Source organism: Felis catus, chromosome A3, assembly GCF_018350175.1.
Source record: "Felis catus isolate Fca126 chromosome A3, F.catus_Fca126_mat1.0, whole genome shotgun sequence".
Classification (NCBI taxonomy): domain Eukaryota; kingdom Metazoa; phylum Chordata; class Mammalia; order Carnivora; family Felidae; genus Felis; species Felis catus.
The window spans coordinates 107,496,781-107,516,952 of NC_058370.1; the positions used below are offsets into that span (position 1 = coordinate 107,496,781).

At 38.6% G+C, this 20,172-nt stretch overlaps 1 protein-coding gene and 1 long non-coding RNA gene across 2 annotated transcripts in view; one reads left to right on the top strand and one right to left on the bottom strand.

The window, feature by feature from the left end:
- The window catches only part of SLC8A1 (solute carrier family 8 member A1), a gene marked incomplete at its 5' end in the record, with an annotated part of 326,794 nt that overhangs the window by 249,512 nt on the left and 57,110 nt on the right, over positions 1-20,172 (top strand). Inside the window, 4 exon segments of the mRNA NM_001009848.1 lie at positions 14,674-14,780; positions 17,914-17,934; positions 18,372-18,389; positions 18,502-18,516. Coding sequence (NP_001009848.1) covers positions 14,674-14,780; positions 17,914-17,934; positions 18,372-18,389; positions 18,502-18,516 — 161 coding nt within the window.
- LOC109498274 overlaps positions 1-20,172 on the bottom strand; it is a 126,152-nt gene that overhangs the window by 33,274 nt on the left and 72,706 nt on the right. The window contains exons 11-17 of the long non-coding RNA XR_006595792.1: positions 19,814-19,915; positions 17,405-17,543; positions 14,519-16,316; positions 13,365-13,445; positions 10,908-12,378; positions 7,558-7,687; positions 6,242-6,314 (exon numbers count right to left, since the gene is read on the bottom strand). This is a non-coding gene — a long non-coding RNA (uncharacterized LOC109498274). The remainder of the gene's footprint in view (positions 1-6,241; positions 6,315-7,557; positions 7,688-10,907; positions 12,379-13,364; positions 13,446-14,518; positions 16,317-17,404; positions 17,544-19,813; positions 19,916-20,172) is intronic.

The window sequence follows — 20,172 nt, forward strand, 5'->3', positions numbered from 1 at the left end:
CTGTAATTAATCCAAGAATGGCTCACCAAGTACTTTCTCACTGTGTTTGGTCTAGTGGCTCAATTTTTGTTAAACAATGGCTTTATTTGCATTATATAAACCTGTTCTGGTTCTGTAAAGTCTAACTGGGGACAACTCCCATTAAAAACATAAAACATAAAAGGGAAAAAGGCAAAACACATTTTCGGTACAAAGCCAATGAACTCTATTCTGGTTTTGGTTAATTTTGATTTTAAGCTTTAAACTGCTGGCATCCACAGGAGGCTAAATTGTCTTCTTGCTGATTTTCTCTTGCGATGATTACCTATAAAGTGCCTTGGGTCCCTTCTGTTAAGAATATGAGCTCCAAAAGAATAACTGTTTGGTGAAGTTTTAAACCAAGTAGAATACCTGAAAAAGATTTAAACATCCAAACAAGTGCTGTGCTGTAAAGTTCAGCGAGAGTCCACAGCCAGTGAATCACTGTGTTTTGCAGAGTGGAAAGCAGCAGCAGAAAGCGGGGGGCATACTGAGACCCTTGATACTTTGCTGGTAATAATTTTTGATTCATAGTTTATATCACTTTTAATGTTTACCTGGTCGTGATTAGACACTCAGGAAGTATTTCACCATATAGAGGCACACTACCCGGAGCATTTATGGCTCCCTACATTGCTGCAAAGCTAATTCCTTCCAAAATTACTCTCTTTGAATTAGGAAATGGAGTCCCCATAAAATTCAGTCATAATCAGGGTGCCTGGGTGGCTCAGTCAGTTAAGCATCCAAATCTTGATTTCAGGCTCAGGTCGTGATCTCACAGTCCTAGGCTCGAGCCCCACGTTAGACTCCGCACTGAGTGTGGATTCTCCCTGTCCCTCTGCCCCACCCCTGCTTGTGCTTTCTCTCTAAAAATAAATTTTAAAAAATTGAATTATATTCCTTAAGTGGAAAAAAATTACACATAATTATGGACCATTCTCATCTCAGTCCAAGTAGATCTTCAGGTTCCTTATCTAGTGGCTAATAGGGATATTCCATGACTCTGGGGGAAGAAGGAAGGAAGCAGAGAAAAACGCAAAGATAGACAACTGCTAAACATGATGCCCAGGAGACTTGGGATACAAATAAGACTATGGGCTGGTTTTGATTTATTCTTTAGTGTTTCTGTGGATGTTTCAGACTGTTTTCATGTCAAAGACTCACCAGGTCACACTCTACACAGTCATCCTTACTACAGGAAGTCCATGTCTCCATTGGATGGGCCCTTTAATTTATAAAGCATTCATCAGGATGACAGACAATGATTTAAAAAGGCAGGAAGTTAACAAAACCAGTCATTTCCTTTTGTTATCGGCATCAGTTTTTAGTTCATTAAAAAGAGAGGAGGGAAGGAAAGGTTTTCTACAAAGAGTGGTGAATTGGATTCCAGCAGCACGAGAGAAGAAAAACACTAGGATGATAGCAGAATAGATAAATACCAGATGTGGACTCAAACTCTGGAGATGAGTTTTAATCCTGACTCGGCATCCTCTACTTTTGAGGTGTTGGCCAATGTCAGTGAGTCTCAGTTTGCTCACCTATATAATGAGAGGTGAAGAGGGAGATTTCTGTGGTGGAGCATTGGGAGATTATGCTTCTAGACTGGAGAGTAGGGTGTTGGTGAAGGCAAGGACTGAATTTGATTAGAAAATGACTAATACTATTCTGATGACAACAGGAGTGGGTGATAAGAAGGGCATAACCATGAGTATTTGCAAGTGATTTAGCATGAGGAATTATTTGTTAAGAAATGAACAGGAGCTTAGTGAGGTAGCCAGAATGGCCTTCTAGGAAAACAACATTGACAGATGATTCCTGAAAAAATTTTCCAACAAAACTAGCCAGAAGATTAGTAATGACTGAGAAGAGAATTTCCACTTTTAAAAATTGATGTATGAATTTTCTACATGGCAGAATCCAGACAAGAATTTCAAAAAGGGCCAATAGAAAATGGAGCTGAGGAAGGTTACCACCTGTGGTAGGAGTCCAGAGTGGGACCCAAGCATGTAAAGAAGATTACAAGAAATAAACATTCATCCTTAACAGAACTGATCCCAAGTAATGCATCCATAGGAAAACATAAAAAGTTCATAATATTTTTGGCTTGTTTTATTTATTTCCCCCTATAAAATATAGATCAGTCTAGACAGATAGGGACAGTAGAGAGAAAAACAATGGCCCACAATCCATTCATAGTTAATTACATTATTGTAAAGACATTTCATGGAATATCTTATGCCATTCTAAAGAAAAGTTTTAAAAAATTTTATGCCATGGGAAATGTTCAAAATGTTGAACATTAAGTGAAAAATCATGATACCAATTTTTATTTACACACACACACTATACATATATGTGTGTGTATATATGTATATACATATATATACATATACACATATATATAGTCCGAATTGTGTAGCTGTATATTTTAAAAGCTAAAAGTAAACATTTTTAAATGTTAAATAGTTATCTCTAGTGGTGAGCTTATGGGTGATTTTCATTTTTCTTCATTTCTGCATTTGTCAAATTCTCAACAACGAGTATTACCTTGATGGGCAGGAAAAACAATTTAAGAGAAAGAACACAGAATAACTGAAAGTAATTCATATTATTTTAATTGTATTTAGTGGAAAAGAACCCATGAAATACAGACTAGCTGATATTTCACATGAAGATGGACAGAATTCTGTTCCGAATCAAGTTTTTTTTCTTGATTACCAGAGAAAGCAGAAGCCAAAGATAGACACTGAAAATCTGATTTAAAAGAAAAAGGGTTGTATTATCGATTTCTACTAACCTATCAGTTTTCTACTACTAACCTATCGATTTCTACTAAGCTTGATGTCAGTAAATAAGCCTTACTGAAATACTTTAGTTCCTAGTCTGTCTTCTCCTTGGTTTCCATAATAATAATTTCGACAACCATCATTTGTTGATTGCTTACTATTCTGTTTTTGTATATAATCCTCTCAACAACCTTATGATGTAGATATAATTATTCCATGTTTATAGACAAGAAGACAAACATATAGATTAAGTCACTTGCAGGAGTTATAGACAGTTCATTCCCAAAAGTCCCAGTTCTTAACTTGACATAATATCGATCATGGTCATAATAGGAATAGCTAATATTCCTATTCCTATAATGCCTGTGTTAAGGCTCTGTGTTAAGCATTTTGTATGTATTATCACAATGACTGTTTGCAGCAATCAGATGAGATAAATACCATCATTATAACCACTTTCCAGATCAGGCACTTGAGCCTTAGAAAGAATAAGTAACTCACACGGGTGCAGCTAATAAATGACAGAAGGAGAAGTTTGCAACCTGATTCCCTTTCCTAAGAAAGCATTTTAGAAGGTCATTTTTTCGCACCCCTATTGTGGAGTCACTCAGAGCCATGGTCACGGTCACAGTGTCCTGATTAGCCTTAATAATTATGTTATTTATGGAAATAAATGAACATTGAAATAGTTTAACAGACTTCCTGGAGAGCTTCTTACATGACACCTCCAGTAGAAACAAACCAGAGCCCCACCTGCATTTCTCACATTATACCCCATGGGGTGAGTAGTCAATAAATATTATTATTTATTGTTTTATTTTTTGTAAATCAATAAGCCCCCATTGTGAGATGCAAAACGAAAGTCCAAACATCTTTGTAGAATATGTAGTATGAACACATAAGAATTGATTGCTTAATCTAATGTAAAATAGCAATAAAATATTAGACATGCAATAGAAATGCAAAGTACAAAACTCAGCAACAATTCACTCATTATTGATTATTGGCTCTGTTCAAGAAAATATCTGGCATCTTGTCTTTTAGAATATTTTGTATGAACGCATGCAGAGAGACTGATTTGCCATTGATTATTTTGTGGCCATGGAGAAAGGATGGGAAGGAAGAAAAAGAGAGAAAGCATGTAAATAAAAAAATGTAAAAAAGCCCAGCTTTATTTCATGATGTTCTATTTTTACAGCTGGACTCTTTTGGATAGAGATGCTTTCAGCATACACTAGCTGCTGTTCTGTAACATTCTAGGAGTGAAATCCTTCCACTGTTTTCCAGGGAAACTCTACATTGAACAAAGAATCTTGACAGAGGAAGAAAGTCCAAAGGCAGAAATAATCTCTGGAGAGAGATTCAGTAATAACCCAGCAATGTTTGAAATGTCCGATATGAAGAGAGCTTTTGAAAAGGATGGGAACTCAAAAGTTTTGTTGCAATTCACCAGCATCAATTTCACTTAATTCCAAATTCTTATTAAGGGCAGTGGCCTTTTATAAAAAAAAAAATTATAAATTGAGGACTTGACAGAAGTTTCAAAAATGGAACCAAAGATATTTATGTGTTATGTGTTATCCTTGATGCCACAAAGTATTGAACATTATCCTCAACTTCGAGGGATTTGTCAAAACAACATTTTCTACAGAATTTGGCCTTTCCCATTCCCTGTATGGAGTACAGCAAAGATCTCAGACTGTGGACACTTAAGCTGTCCTGACGAGTTAAGGGAGCAGTTTCAAGATGCTGAGAACCCTCCATCATTTGGTTAAAAGTCTCTCTCTCATGGAACTTGCACAACGCCAATAATTTTAAACGGTCTTTAAACATCTAGACAAAGATCTGTTTTCATGTATTTCAACATGATGTCCAATGCTTGATCCACTTTATTTTTCACTATACTGACCAATTGTCAGCATGTACATTTAGGTAACAAACCCAGGATCTTTATGACTTTACCCTCCTTAAGACTGAAGTTTATCGACTGTACAGCAAGGAGGCAATGGTAAGGTATAGATTTTATATATCACAAAATTATGGTCACTTTAACACATTCATACCATTTTCTCTTCAAAACTTTACTCATGTGGTTTTCACACTAGCCTGCTATAATAGAATAGAACCCTGGGGGATACTAGAATTCTTAGCATATTATTTATTAGAGCAATAATTCTAGGGTCCCGGCAATGTTTCTTTCAAGTGGTCAACCAGCACAGGACAGGAAGGGAGCTCACAGGCTTTTCTTTAGAGACTAAAGCTGACCTTGCTGAAAGGAGAAAGATCAAAAATGAATTACATTTGTTCCTATTTTGCATTTGGAAAAAAATAAATTGGTTGCCTTTCAGTTACAAAAGTGAGCAGAAAAAAATAAAATAGGGTAAGCCGCCATTGGAAAACCCCTGATCCAGTGCTCTGTAAAATTCTGTGGGTATCCCAAGAGAATAGCAGGATTTTTAGCTGGCCCTGCCTCTTGCCTTGCTTGAAGCAATCATTTCAATTACCACTTGATAATGCGGAGATCAGGGCATGGATGACAAGCCTCCCGAAAAACTCCCTCCATTTAGCTACTTTAGCAACTCTCAACCTCAGAGTCTATTTAAGTGCCAGAATAGTACTATCCCTGTTTGTCAACCTCTCTTCAGAGCAGGAGCTCTGGAAAAGCATGATTTCAGTCCCCTCCGTGTAACTAGCTGATGTAAAAGGGGACCTAGCAGAGCTGGGACTGGGAAGCTGAACACTACTAGCCTTTATGCCACTTGCCTCTCTGATTTCAGGGTTCTGTACTAGGTAGGCCATTATATAGGATGTGATCCCAAGCTACACAGGAGAGTGAATTTGAGGGTATGGCCCATGACTCCATCAAATATTTCCTGACCCCCACCTCCACCATCTGCCAACTGCCTTTTTTTTTTTTAATTTTAACGTTTATTCATTATTGAGAGACAGAGAGTGAGCTTGAGCAGGGGAGGGGCAGAGAGAGGAGGAGACAGAATCTGAAGCAGGCTCCAGGCTCTGAGCTGTCAGCACAGAGCCCGATGTGGGGCTAGAACTCACAAACCGCGAGATCATGACCTGAGCTGAAGTCAGACGCTTAACTGACTGAGCCACCTAGGCGCCCCGCCAACTGCCCCTTTTGAGGTGACTAGGTAAACAGGCAAGTAAGAACTACAGAGTAAGCCACTCCTTTTCAACTAATAATAACAACTGTTCATAACATTTTAGAGTCCTTTGCAAAATTATTTTGCATGCATTGTGTTATTTCATCTTTGTGACTACCTGTGAAGTTGTATCATCTACAGTTGATGACTGATGACACCCCCTATTTGATCATCACGACACTGTGAACATCAATCACTGTGCAGTGAGCTTTATTATCCCCATTTGATAGACGGTAACATTGATGTTTAGAAGGATGCCAGAACTGGTCCAAATACCTTGGCTAGAAAGTGGCCGAATCAAGATACTAATGAACTTGTGTAATCCACATCCCAGTCTGATGCTCTTGACCTGTCAACAAAGGAAACAACAGATTGAGTCATGGCCTGGCCCCTCCTTTATGACCCATCTTAGCATGGAAACTTGAGCAAATTCCCAAGTAGATCTATACCCAGAGTTTCTCCTAATCTAAAGATGATGGGAAAACATTATTAGAAATAATACGAATAGCAGCGTGTTTTATCCTATTTGGAATGTTAATTAGGGGAGTGGATTTGGGTCACTTATGGAAAATGTGGAGAATATATGCGTGAGTCTTCTCTGACTGCCCCTTTCTCTCTGTTACTCCAAATCCCCAACTAACTCATCAAATCAATTTTTGAAGGAAAAAACAAACAAACAAAGCTTAAAATGGGCCAGGAATTTAAACCAAGCATACAAAGGCAATCCATAGCAAGCTCATCTTTCCTTGTAGGCAGAGAGAAATCAATGTCAACAACGGTGCTGGATAATGCCCGAGGTGATACGTAGAGAGCTGTGGACTCAGCAAGGGGCAGCAGCATGACCTATGATTACGGTCCTTTCCTTTTCTTTTTAAATAAATGCCATGAGGGAAATGCCACTTCTGACATTTCATAATACTTTGTACTTTGGGGAAAAGAAACCAGCCAAGGAAGCTAAGCCTGAGGTAAGAGCCACCAGAAATGCTTAGCATGTCAAAGTACAACATCAATAACCCTTGATCCTGGAGGGCAGGATTCTGTGGGGAAACCTGGGGAAAGGGATGGATTGAGGGCCCATGGTGCTGACAGACTAAGCAATGGTGCTTAGCTTTGGGGCACATGGCCCTCCCTGTCTCTGGCATGCAGCGCTCCAATTTTCTGTTTAGCAGGACCAGCAAAATTTGAAACTCCGTACCAGAAAGTCTCAACATCCTCACAGCATTTTCTCACCCAAGACACAGTTCTTTCTAAAGACTAGGATTTACCCTGAAGCTTGCTTTAAAAAAATAATAACAGCTTTATGAAGACACAATTCACATGTCATACGTTCACTTATTTAAAATATGTGATTCAATGAGGTTTAGTGTATTTTTGGAATTGTGTAACCATTGCTACAATCAATTGTAGAACATTTTTATCACCCCCAAATGAAAACCCATTCCCATGAATAGTCACCATCCAATTACTGACAACCCCCTCCCCCCCCCCCCCCCCCCCCCCCCCCGCCAAACCTCAGCCCTAGGCAGCCACTAATCTACTTTCTGCCCCTATGGATTTGCCTGTTCTGGACTTTTCATATAAATGAATCATACCATATATGAATTTCTGTGTCTGGCTTCTTTCATTCAGCATAATGTTTCCATGGCTCAACCATTGTTGAAGTGTAGAGGAGGAAAGATAATTTTTCCTCTGCCTTTTAGAGTTCTTGGCTGAGACCATGGACTAGAAGAAAGATAAATAAGAGAAATAAAACTTACTAACATGTCTACTTCATGTCTACATGAGAGACACCCAGGGAACAATTAGTTTTTCCCTAAGGTAGCTTAAATGTGCGCTTATATACCATCTTAGTAGGGGAAGAGGTGGGGAATGTAGGCCTCTGAGAAGCAAGCAGATGATTTTTAGGAAAGATGATTAGACCCTTAGAAGAACAGATGGGAAGTATGCCAGTGTGTGACAAAGTTTGTCAGGATGTGACATCCACTTGTACTCTCGTCTCCTGTGGTAATGGCTGATGACACTCGCAGGGAGGGAATCTGTGACAGTCAAGCTCCTTTTAGAGTATCTGTCTTTAGGCAGATGGCGGGGGGCGGGGGGCAGGGGGTGCGGTTCAGAGAAAGGCTGTCCCTGCATTTGCTGTTTTTCGAGTGCCTATTACTCAAAATTATCAGCATACCAACGTGACATGTTCTGCCATCCTTCAGTTAGTGTGTGTCAGAATTTCATTTCTTTTTCTTGTTGAGTAATACTCCATTGTGTAGACAGGCCACATTATGTTTATTCGCTCATTAGTTGATGGATAATTAGGTTGTTTCCACCTTGGGGCTTTCATGAATAATCTTGCTGTGAAGACCTACAAGTGGAATCGCTGGGTCATATGGTCACTCTGTTTTTTCATTTTGGAGGAATTGCTAGGTCTTTTCTGCAGCATTTTGCATTCCTGCCAGCAGTGTAAGAGAGTTCTAACCCCTCTACATTCTCTACAACACTTGTCATTATCTGTGTGTTTGCTTCTAGCCATCTTAGTGGGTTTGAATTGGTATCCCATTGCTGTTTTCATTGGCATTTCCCCCACTAACTAATGATGTTGAGCATCTCTTGACATACTTATTGTGCATTTGTTGATCTTCTTTGGAGAAGTGTCTATTCAGATCCTTTAGCCCATTTTCCAGTTGGCTTGTCCTTTTGACTAATAGTCTATACCAAAGCTTTTAACATTAAATTTCAAATTTGCCTCACCTGATGACATCACGCTGTGGTCGGAGAAGTTGCCAGATCTTTTCCCTTCAGATGTAATCAATCCTGGGTCACTTCTTTCTTGAGTCTAAGTATGGTAGCCCTAATGTGGAAAGTTTTCAGTTCCACCAACATGCCTTTCACTGACATGGCTCAGAAGCTGAGAGTGGGGATATGAGGCATGACTATCTTCTGTGGCAACTGAAATCCTTATTTTTCTTACTCTCCCAGTAGAACTTCCATTGTGTAAAAGCCTATCACCAGAGTTCCTATCACTTGGTTGGGAAGGAAATAACTCTGTATGAGTGTAAACCCTGCTGCCTCAATGCTCAAGGTATTTTCTCACCTATAGTACTAGGGTGGCCCGAGGAGACCAGCATTTCCTCAGAGGAGAAAAGAGCAATTTAAATAGTCTACATAATCCACTTTAGTGAAGGACAAAGCAAAATGTTTCTCCCATGTTTCAGTCTAGATTGCTAATTAGACCTGAAATTTAGTTTTGACTCTGACTTTCTCACAATTCTATCTATTCTTTATTTAATACATTCTTTTAAACATCAGGCATACAGTCTTGCTCCCCATTAGCCAGTTGCCAGCCCCTACTGCATATTGGAATCACCTGGAAAACTTTTAAAAACTGTATTCTTGCTGGGGCCCCACAACCAGAGTGTTTGATTTCACTGCTTTCGAGTGAGCCGAGCCCCCCACTTAAAGTTTGCAAAGCTCCACATGTGATTCTAATATGCAGACAGAACCGAAACACAAGCCCAGCTATTACCAGCCTCTTAATTTGTCATCTGACTTAATAAAAGAACGCATTGTCCTCTCTAGGTCCGTGATTCTCAAACTTTAACATGCATAGTGTCATCTGGGTATCTTGTTAATACACAGATCTGATTTGGTGGGCCTGGGGGGTAGGCCTGAGATCCTGAAGTTCTAACATGCCCCCCACCTCTCCCTATGAGCCTGAGGCTACTGATCGGTGGCTCAACGTTCTCAGAATTGGTGAGTCCCTACATATTCATGGCACTTTTTGATTACTTCTAATAGGACCTCTATCTCCTCAGGGATTCCACTTTTTAGAACAGCCATCATAAAATATATGTGTTGCTCTCCTTTTAAAAATAGAATTGAAATTCTACTATTGCTAATCTAGGCAATCCTTAACAAAAAGATAAAACAATAAACCTCTATATTAATTTAAAATAATGATCCAGATCCTTTAAAGTGGTCGTAAAAATACTGCACAGCTGAATGAATAAGGAACTTTGTGCGTCATATAATTGAAGGTATTGGTCTTTGAAGCCAGTCATAGGAGTCTCACTTTGTGACCTTGGAAGTTTCTTAACTTCTCTGAGTCATTGTTTCCTCTGTGAATGTTAAGCAGCAGAAGTTACTTCTAGGGCTGTTATGAAGACAGGTGAATTAAGAAATGTAAAGTGCTCATAGGTTCATTGACTTCTCAGTAGGCCTAAAGAGAGTTTAGGGTTTTTTAAAAATAAATGTTAAAATAGCCATTGCAGTTTCCAAATATGTGAAATACTCACTAAAATCTTTTACATGGGGATTTAAAAGTAGAGTCTCTTCTCTTTAACCTCCCAAACTCATCTTTTTCTCACTTCTCTTAACATCAAGAACAGTCTTGAGAAAAACCACTGAAGGGCAAATTGAGGTTGACATAGAAAAAGAGGCCCTGATGCTACTTTGACTTACTGATGAGATATCAGAATATATTTTACAGAGATTTTCTTCTTCCTCTTTTTTTTTTTTTTTTTTTACCTCTGCTACAAAAGCCACCTCTTTCTTTCCTTTCCCACCATCTGCCTGAGTCACCACCAGATATACAAACTCCTTGGCCGAATGTTATAAGGTGTTTGGGTCTTTTGAGACCCATCAGATACCAGAGAGCTGAGAAGTCAAAATAGTTGTTGGTTTATTATCAGAGAAAAAGCACTACAAAGAAATCAAAAGGAATATCCCGTGTTTTTCCACTAAACAAATTGATCTTCCTTAAAATCTTTTCCCCCCTAGAAATGGAACCAAGGTGTATTACTATAAAAATTTTGGCCATATTGAGAAATCATCTAATGTTATCATAAGATCTGTAACTACTTTGCTAGTTTCCAGAAAACATCTTTTTTTTTATAGTACACTCAACAACTTTAGAGAGATGTTTTAAAAAAATCAAGTGAAAAGTTCTCATTACCTTCTTCATAATTATGGTAGATGAAAATTGCACGATATCAGCTTTTCTATTTGTTCCTTATCAGGGCAATCAGAGTACAAGAGTTGTCGTTGGTTGAAGGGCTATGTCTACCTGAGTCTTCCAGTCTTGTTTTGGTTAACCTTTCAGTCTAAAGAAATAAAACTTGACTTGACTGCTACCTGTGGGTAAAGAGAACAAAAGGACAGCCAACACGAATCTGTGTTCTCAGGGAGAGGGAGTCCCTGTTATAAAGCAAAAGCCCTTTGAATATGGGAATGGTGTGGCAATGGGGGGTGAGGGTGGGGTGCAAATGGGAGGGCCTTTAATCTTTTCAGTCCTTGAGATTCTATATCCACTGCAAAATTATGAGGAACAGAGGTGTGCTTCTGCTGATTATCAAACTAGCATAACTGGAGTCCTTACCAAATCCACCCCATCTCATGTAACTTCCCCTGTGATGGAAGAAGTGGCATTAGGCTCTGAAAAGTGAGCAAAGGACAGCCTAAGGATAAGTTCCGTTAAAAATTACATTGGTTAGGGGGTGCCTGGGTGGCTCAATCGGTTAAGCTTCTGGCTCTTGATTTCAGCTCAGGTCATGATCTCATGGTCCTGGGATCGAGCCCCAAGTCAGACTCTGGGCTGGGCTCTGCGCTGAGTATGAAGCCTGGTTAAGATTCTCCCTCTCCTTCTGCCCCTCCTCTGCTCGTGCTCGCTCTCTCTTTCTCTCTCAAATTATGTTTAGTCATTTTCACCTTTGCTACCTTTGCTAGGGGGAGAAGTGAAAGGTGAACATTAGCAATCTCTTCTGATTTTTGCCTCTCTTGATTTCAAGGGCTAATTCATAAGGATTAGCTTTATCCTGCCTCTTTAAATGGACTGAAATGTCCTTCAATAATCAAGTTGCCTATTAATAGTTTTACTATGCAAGAGCACCAAAATCAATTTATAATTTAATGGTTCCTCCTGTCAGGGATACTATTGATGGTATTATTAATGATTTTGAAATAATATGCCATTATGCAAATCCCATCTATTTTAGGTGTCTTTGCCAGGCACCTACAGAGGTACTGTTTTCTTTTTCCTCATCTTTGATTTTCCAGTCTTACAGTTATCAAATCCTGAAACATTTTCTAAGGATTATGGACCTAGTAAATATTGATAATCTAAAGGTAAATTTTCAGTGTTTATTTTATTATACAAATTGTGTGGGATTTTATATTTCTCATACTCCAGAGTATAGAAAATAAAGCTGCTACAACAATAGAGGATTAAATTCACAAAGGATACGAAACAATGTTATTTGGTTACTTCTATTCATTTGTGAATGAGTGATCATGTTGCTTTTTGGGAAGAAAACTGGTAGTTTTTTCTTAACAGACTTACCCGGTTAGCCAGGCTACTCCAGTCGTCTCTATGGTGCTCTATTTATGCAAATCAAAAAACGTGGGATTACACATAGGATGGGTTGGGACTGCAAGATGCAGAAAGAGAAGTCAAATGTTTTTAGGTAATATAAGCAAGAGCATTGCAACATGACATTCAGCTTAACGTAGCCGAACTACATTAAGCTACATTCATTCAACTTCATGAAGTTGCCTTGATAAGGCATGTTAGACCATCAAGTCCAGAAGATGGTGGCAGGGCCCTTCTAATGCCCATCAGCACTTTGCCACACTTGGTCTTACGGGTGATTTCTTTAGTGGAATTGTACAACTGCAGTTTATGACTATAAGGCAGGAAGATGGAAATTAATACCCCAAATGCATAAATTCAATGACAAAGAGGATAGACATTTGGCAGGTTTTGCAAAATAAACTTGATTTCACTGATAACATCAAATTCAGTTCTGAAATAAAGAGTTCATGTATCATCATGGCTTACATCTCTTGTGCTCTCTCTAATAATTTTTAACTTTTGGAGATTGAGGAATGATCAGATATCTTAATATAGTCAGGGCAGGCTGATTTTATTATATATTTTCTCTCTCTCTCTCTCTCTCTCTCTCTCTAAGTAAATGGGTCACTTCCAGAAAACAATTCTAGAAGTTAGACAGGAACTGTTCACTGTATACACGTAGTTGGACTTCATCACATTGTTGGTAGTTTTGTAAATACCTAACTACTCTTTAAAAATGATTTAAAAAATAAATAAAAATAAAAATAATTATTGTTTTAGTCATTTACAGATGTTCACCTGGCCTTAGTATTTCAGTCTTTGAGAACACAGCTGAGATAGAAAAGGCCCTGTTATGAACCCCAATTCCTCAGTAATGAGAAATTAGATATGAGCATCATTCAGGGATATTCTTTAGCTGAGGAACAGAGAGCCGGTTATGGGGCTCCAAAGGACCAGACGCAATCATTTGATCTCATTTCCACAATGTTAACCCCAGAAAGTAAGACTAAAGCATTTAGCATTAGGAACTAGGATTTTCAGAAAATTAAAAGCAACTTCTACCTTTATTTAATACTAGGAAAGAACACTGAAGCTCCTTGTCATACATAGGTCTAAATGCAACTTGATGGCTTTGATCAATAACTAGAAGAAAAAAAAAAGATTATAAACAAAATTTGTTCCAGAAGATCTAGAAAACTCCAAACTAAATAATGTCCATGACATTAAAACTGTGTCTATGTAAATTCATTGTTTCAAAAACTTTAGTCAGAAATGTTCTTGGCCAATGTTACTGGAAAAAATTTTTTTTTCAAGGACAAACAAGTATTTAGGGGGCTCTGAGTAAGTTGCAATATAGGAAGTGATTAAGCCCTTATTAATTAGAAGGTAACATTAGATTTCTTTTCACAGTCATCAGGCTTATGGGAAATTGACATTTGCATAATATTTGCATTTGTCCTACTGTCTGTCAGTCACTCTCAACCAGAGGACCCTAAGGCTACAAGTGCTAATGGATGGATTACAGCAAGAATTCTTAACTAAATGCCTTGGTGTATTGCTAGAGTTGGAAATAGTATAAATGGTATATTTTGTAAGAGTTGAACTTCAACTTTGGAGGGATGAAAATAACTATAACATCATGGTTCCCCATCCCCCACCTTCCAAAACAGCTATTGGGAGGCCTCAGCTTTCTTCTTTAGAAAGACAAATAAAACATGAACACCTTCCCCTTGAGATCTAGGTGGAAAATCTGACTAACTTGAATAAGAGTCTGATTCTAGGACATTGGGTGGGGTAACATAAAAGTGTTTGATTTTATTTTGTGATGGTCTTATACATTTATTACTTTAATAAAACTTTATGATAAAAATATTGTGTTTGGAAATACAGTAAAGCAGAATGAAGGTAAAAAAATTAAAAAATGACCCATAAGCCAGTCACTCACAGATAATCTCTGTTGATATTTTGATGTGATTTACCTATTTGTTCTAAAGGATTGATTTCCGGGGCACAACTCAGACAATCCTACAATTAAGGCATTTACTAAGTAAATATTTTTTTTCTTATTATTGTGATCTGTGTTCTTCTGCTTTTCCTCCTCATGATGCTGATGATAAACCTGTTAGTCCTGAGTGCTACGTGTTGCCTAAGATCATTCCATGGCCTCGGGTAGGGGAGCTATGCATTGGGTGACCTCTATAATCTTACAGACCTACCCCACACCCATTCTGGAAGAACAAAGTCACAGTACGGAAGGTTCTCTGGAAGTACAGAAGTTTGTCTGGAAGTGCAGCTCGTTAACCTTGCTTTCCTCTTCTCTATGTTCCTTCTCTTTCCCTTGTTCGTCAATTTCTACTCTTCTCTGTTTCAGCAAAACAATATCAGTCAAGGTAATTGATGATGAGGAGTATGAGAAAAACAAGACCTTCTTCCTTGAGATTGGAGAGCCCCGCCTGGTGGAGATGAGTGAGAAGAAAGGTGGGGGAGCTGCTCCAGGGCTGAGCCCAACAGCTTCTTGCTGGCCTGTGCCACCCCTGGATGCCTGCACTCTTCAGACGTGACTCACAACACACACATCCCTCCACCTATGTAACAGGGCATAGATCTCACCCCCGGGGGCCACAGCGGTCCCAACCTGTAGCTCCATCAGCCAATTCTGGCCACTCTGCACGCTGCAGGGCTGAGAAACGAATGTTCAGTGCAGTCAATCAGGCCTTCATTTCTGGGAAAGATGGTGCTAATGTTTGCCAGGCCAAAACGAAGCCAACTTTCTGATCTCTCTTCCTAAGTTGGGGTACTTCCTGACAGCTAAGTGAAGCAGGAAGAAATGGTGTAAGTGGTAAATTGGAAGAAAACGTCACCGGGGCCAGCTGGGAGTAGCCGTGATGCCCTTTTACATACTTCTGGAGGTCCATGTGTTGCCAGTTCAACCTTCATAACATCACAGTAACATGCAGCTTGGTGAACACCTAGCATGAGCGTGTGACGCCAACCATTTGTTTTGCCTTTGTCTTGTGTTCCCACAGGAAGATCATTACCATTAGAATATTTGACCGTGAGGAATATGAGAAAGAGTGCAGTTTCTCCCTTGTGCTTGAGGAACCAAAATGGATAAGAAGAGGAATGACAGGTGTGAGAGTATACAAAGACATACCAGCGAGAAATTGTACTCTTCTCTCTCCGTGTCTCCTACTCTCACACTTAACTCTCTCCTCTTCCTCGGCTCCAAGTACTATCCTTTATTTCCTTGGAAGCTTTAGCAATTTCATCCCCTTCCCTCACTCACAAGTGCACCAAGAAATGCCCCCTCTCTTCAGGAAACGCCCACTAACCTGGATTGAAATGCAGACTTAAGAAATACCATAAGAGATTTCTGTAAATCAGAAGTGATGATCTAAAAGCATGATTTCTGTGTTCAGTTATTCACTATTCAGGGATTGTTCTAAAATGTGCTTCTGACTACCAAATCTCCCCTTGAACATTAGTCATAAAAACTTAGTGATAATGCTTATTAGTAATGACTAATAAGTAATGACTTATAACTAATGCCATTAGTCTAATGGCAACTAATAGGAACTTTTGAGATAATTCAGTAATTAGGCTCCTTTCGACAACCCAGTTTTCAAAAAATAGATATTTAATAAGAGCAAAGACCCTTGAAGAATACTGTTGTACACACTGTAGCATCCATTTGGCCTAAGATTTTTCATATCATCAAATATGACATTTCCAAGGGACAAGAGGTAGACACGACTTTAGGCCTTGCTTAAGGCCTAGCCAGCCTTATGCTCCAAAATGTTTTGATCCTTATAGAATTGACAGTTTTCTAATATATACAGTAAAAAGGAAAAATAAATAGCAGTATCCTTAAAGCTAGATTTTTTTTAGTTGATTTGTACTTACATATTTTTAGAAAATATTTGAACAAAGAAGCCAATTTCTTTGTGTTCTTTGATTTTATATCTGTTTCCACGGCCTAGTTTTCATGAGGAAGGACAGGAAGTTTATACCACCCTGAAAGATAATATTTTGTTCTGAATTATCACAAGGGCTTCATATAATTACCCTCTACTAGTGGCCATTTTAAAGGGATTATGTAAATGAGCACTCTACACATTAATAGCTCTTACTCACTGCATACAAACATGCATGCAGTAGCATAGGAGATGATTAGACCACTTGGTAAGAAATTTATACTTTTACATGTAAGAAAAAAAAATCAAATATAGTCTATTCCTATATAGACTCAACATTTGGGGGAATTTGATCTCACATTTGTAAGAACTCACAGACTTCAGAGTCCGTCAGAAAAAAAAAAAAAAGTGTATGTCCTGACTTAATCATGTCCCAAAGGAACATTTTGGGGACTCATTTTAATGCGGTCTATTTAATATGCTCCATAGGCAGTAGGCAGAAGGAAAAGACACTTTAGAAAGCTGAGCTGATTTCTTACAAAGATGGGATCAAAAATGCCTCATTAACATACAGGAAAAAAGCACTTACTTCTAAATGTATTCCTCCAAAACACTGTCTTTTATCTAAAGGAAGAGCATCTTAGATACAGCTCTTTCAATTGCCATTTTAGTAAAATATGCCCTCACGTGAAAGCAAATTAAAATTCCTTGATAGCACTATCTGGTTTCGCACCCTTCCAAGTGGATTCTTGTCACTATAAGTGAAATTACTGACTTGTTTTAGAAAGTATCCTCTAATGCCACTACCATTAGCAGGAAAACAGGGCTGAAAATGTAATTGTCGCATTCTCCTCCACAACTCCTCAAGTAATTGGTATATGTTTAGCTAGGTAGCTTTCACCAAAATAAAGCGCCACTGTATAGTCTGGGTTTAAAGCACATAACCTGGAAGATAAATCACGGATGTCCCACCCCACCCCACCTCCACCTGCCTTGTCGGTTTCCATGAAGTTACAGGTCCACAAGAGGTAGTGTGATCGTGCACTTATAATATGCAGAAGTCATAGATAAGGACACACACATAAGTGCTAATTCCTGGGACTCAAGTTTTGAAGGTTTAAAAAAACATAAGCATCCCTTGATGGCCAGTGAATACCAAATAAGTAGAACCTCCAGAGAGGGCTTTACCTTGTGCCAAAGTCTCCGTCAGGCAGGGCAGCCAAAATAGAATTTCCTGAGATGTTCTATCTATCGTCGTTGAACGACAGGTATCAGACCTAAGATCCTGGATGATTTAAGACTCCCATATGTTGAGTTCAGTAACTCTCTGGCAATATGTAATGAGGAAGACTCAGTCAAATAAAGTTGAGATTAACTCCGTAAAATATTTCTACTGTGTGTGGTAAACTGGATACGTATAGTATATGTAAACATATACAGTAGAAATGTTTTATGAAGTCCCCAGGTGAACTGTACACATATATAATCAACCACACACATTTGCAAAAATTAGCGTTGGGATTGTTTATTTGAAAATATTCCCAATGCCACATTTCCTTGGGGTGCACCCATGTTAGCAGTGGCCCCCTACCACTGTAATCAAATCTGCCTGGATTTCTTTCTGCTGATATTCCTCTTACTTTCATTATTCATCTGGTCTCTTATTCTGTGTTTGTCTTTGTCTGTTTCTTTCACAGCCCTGTTACTGAATGAGCTTGGTAAGCATTTCATTTCTTGCATTTCCTTTCCATTTTTCTAAGTTATTTTCCATGAATGTCAGGTGATACAGTATCTTTCTGACTCTTCTTTTATTTCTGTTGGTTTACTAGCCATATTGTTGTGTAGGGCCACTGGCCTCATTTTTGTGTAGTTCAGATAGTTTATATTCCATTTTTAGTTCAGTGCAGTCTCTTTAAAAACCAGCGGTTGCTTAGGTATGCACAAGAATTAAATTTGTGCACTAAGCCCCATAATCTTAAAAGAATGAGTAGCGATTAAATCATGTGCAGATGTTTTCAGTTTTTTCTTAATTGTGAATATAATTTGGCAAGTTTCTGTATCTTAGATGGGTGGTCAGGCAGCCAATGTCACCAGTATTTGTTATTTAGATTGTAAGTTAAATAAATTGTAACATTTGTTCTTTTTTCTTTTTTAGGTGGCTTCACAATAACAGGTATGAATTTTTAAAGCTAATGACGTCAATTTTTTTTTTTTTTTTGCTGTTTTCACCATGTGTTGTTTACATTTTTAAAAATCACTTCTCATTTTTATTTGCTTTTATGAAGGAAAATACCTGTACGGTAAGACAGTTTTTTTTTTTAATGTTCTTCATTTTCCCCCAAATGCCCTTAAAAATCAAACCAAAACCACATTTTAGGTAACCTGCGTTAACATTTAGCCGTGGCACATGGTGTGCTCTTGTTGACTTTACACATTTAACGTTTTACACATTAACAACGTGTGTGTTGCACATTTGTATGGAGAACCTGTAATTGTTCACATTTTGATACTGGTCGATTTATAAATGTTCACGTAGCACTGATGATGTGCTGTGTACCCCTGCCAGATGCTCCAGAGTGCCAGAATAAATAAGACAATTGCTGGCCTTAAGGAAACAGAGGAATTGACATCTAGGACCGCTCCATGGCCCAAGTTCAGGCTCCTACTAATACATGATGCCCGGTTAGCAGAGGACAGAGCAGTCCTTTCCCCTCACCCCACAGCACCAATCTGAGCCCCTGTTTGGGGACTTCAGTTTGAGCTTTATAATCATGGCCTCTTCGGGTGCATTACAGAGTGTTCTATAAAAACCCAAACTGCGAGTCAAAAAGTTTAAAACTCTCAAATTCATACTGGTATCCAGCCTGTGTTGATTACATTAAACTATTCCAAACACTCTAAAGCTATTTTCTTGTGTACAGAAGGAAGATGTTTCCTTACGGCATCCTCCCTTTTGACCCTAAGCAATTTCTCACTTTTTCAGAATCATCTATGCAGATTTAGAGAGGGACAGAAATAATAAATGGTAGGTCTGATCTGTGTGAAGGTGAAGGTTGAAGATGTCTCTAAAGGCATCCTAATGGCCATGGCATTTTCAATATGTCGTGCAGATACCAACAGTGGCATTCTTTTTTTCCTGAAATCAGCTGAACCAAAATATTTAAGGGGGGAAATATTTCCAAAAATTTCCATTTTTGCAAATGCTATGGTGGGGGAGTTGGGAATTAATTAAACCACTGTTCATATAAACTCATGATCAGGTCGTTCCAATATGATTCTGTCCAAAGTGGAACTTTCTGAATGCGAGCAATTTCACAGGGGTTCTTTGCTCTCCACTTCTCCCCGGACACGGCATTTAATGATAAAACAATCCATAGACTCTCAGAGACACAGACAGTGAAAAGGATAAAAATGCTAAAACAGGACAAGTCCTCACAGAGGGTTTTTAAAATCTGAACCATGTGAAGCTCTCCCCACCCCCGTCAAGTCTCCCCAGTTGTGCACTGCTGAAGATGCTGGTTTTGAATCCAAGTGTGGGACTTTGCATTTAGTTTTAAAACTTTTATCTTATTTTTCTCATCCCATGTTTGAACTCACTGAAGGCTTCTTGGAAATACTCTGCTCCTGGCACCCAATAAGTTGGCTGTCCTTGTGAGATTTGAGGGAGGTGGAAATTGGGCAAGGTAGCCTTCATGGATTCTGAAATAATTAGAAATTAAAAAGTCAACCATTGGAGAAATATTGTAGGGTCTAGCAGCACCTTAAGTCCTGTGCAGCCTGATAATGAGATCTTCACTAGAAAATCCTTGGCTACATAGTGCCTTGTTAAAATACATTGATGTATTTAGCTATTTTCCTATTTTCCTGATCATTGACTATGTCAGGATTTTGCTTTTCGGGCCTTCCTTTTGTGTCACTTGAAGCACCCTCCCTTTTAAATATCTAGGTAATAACAG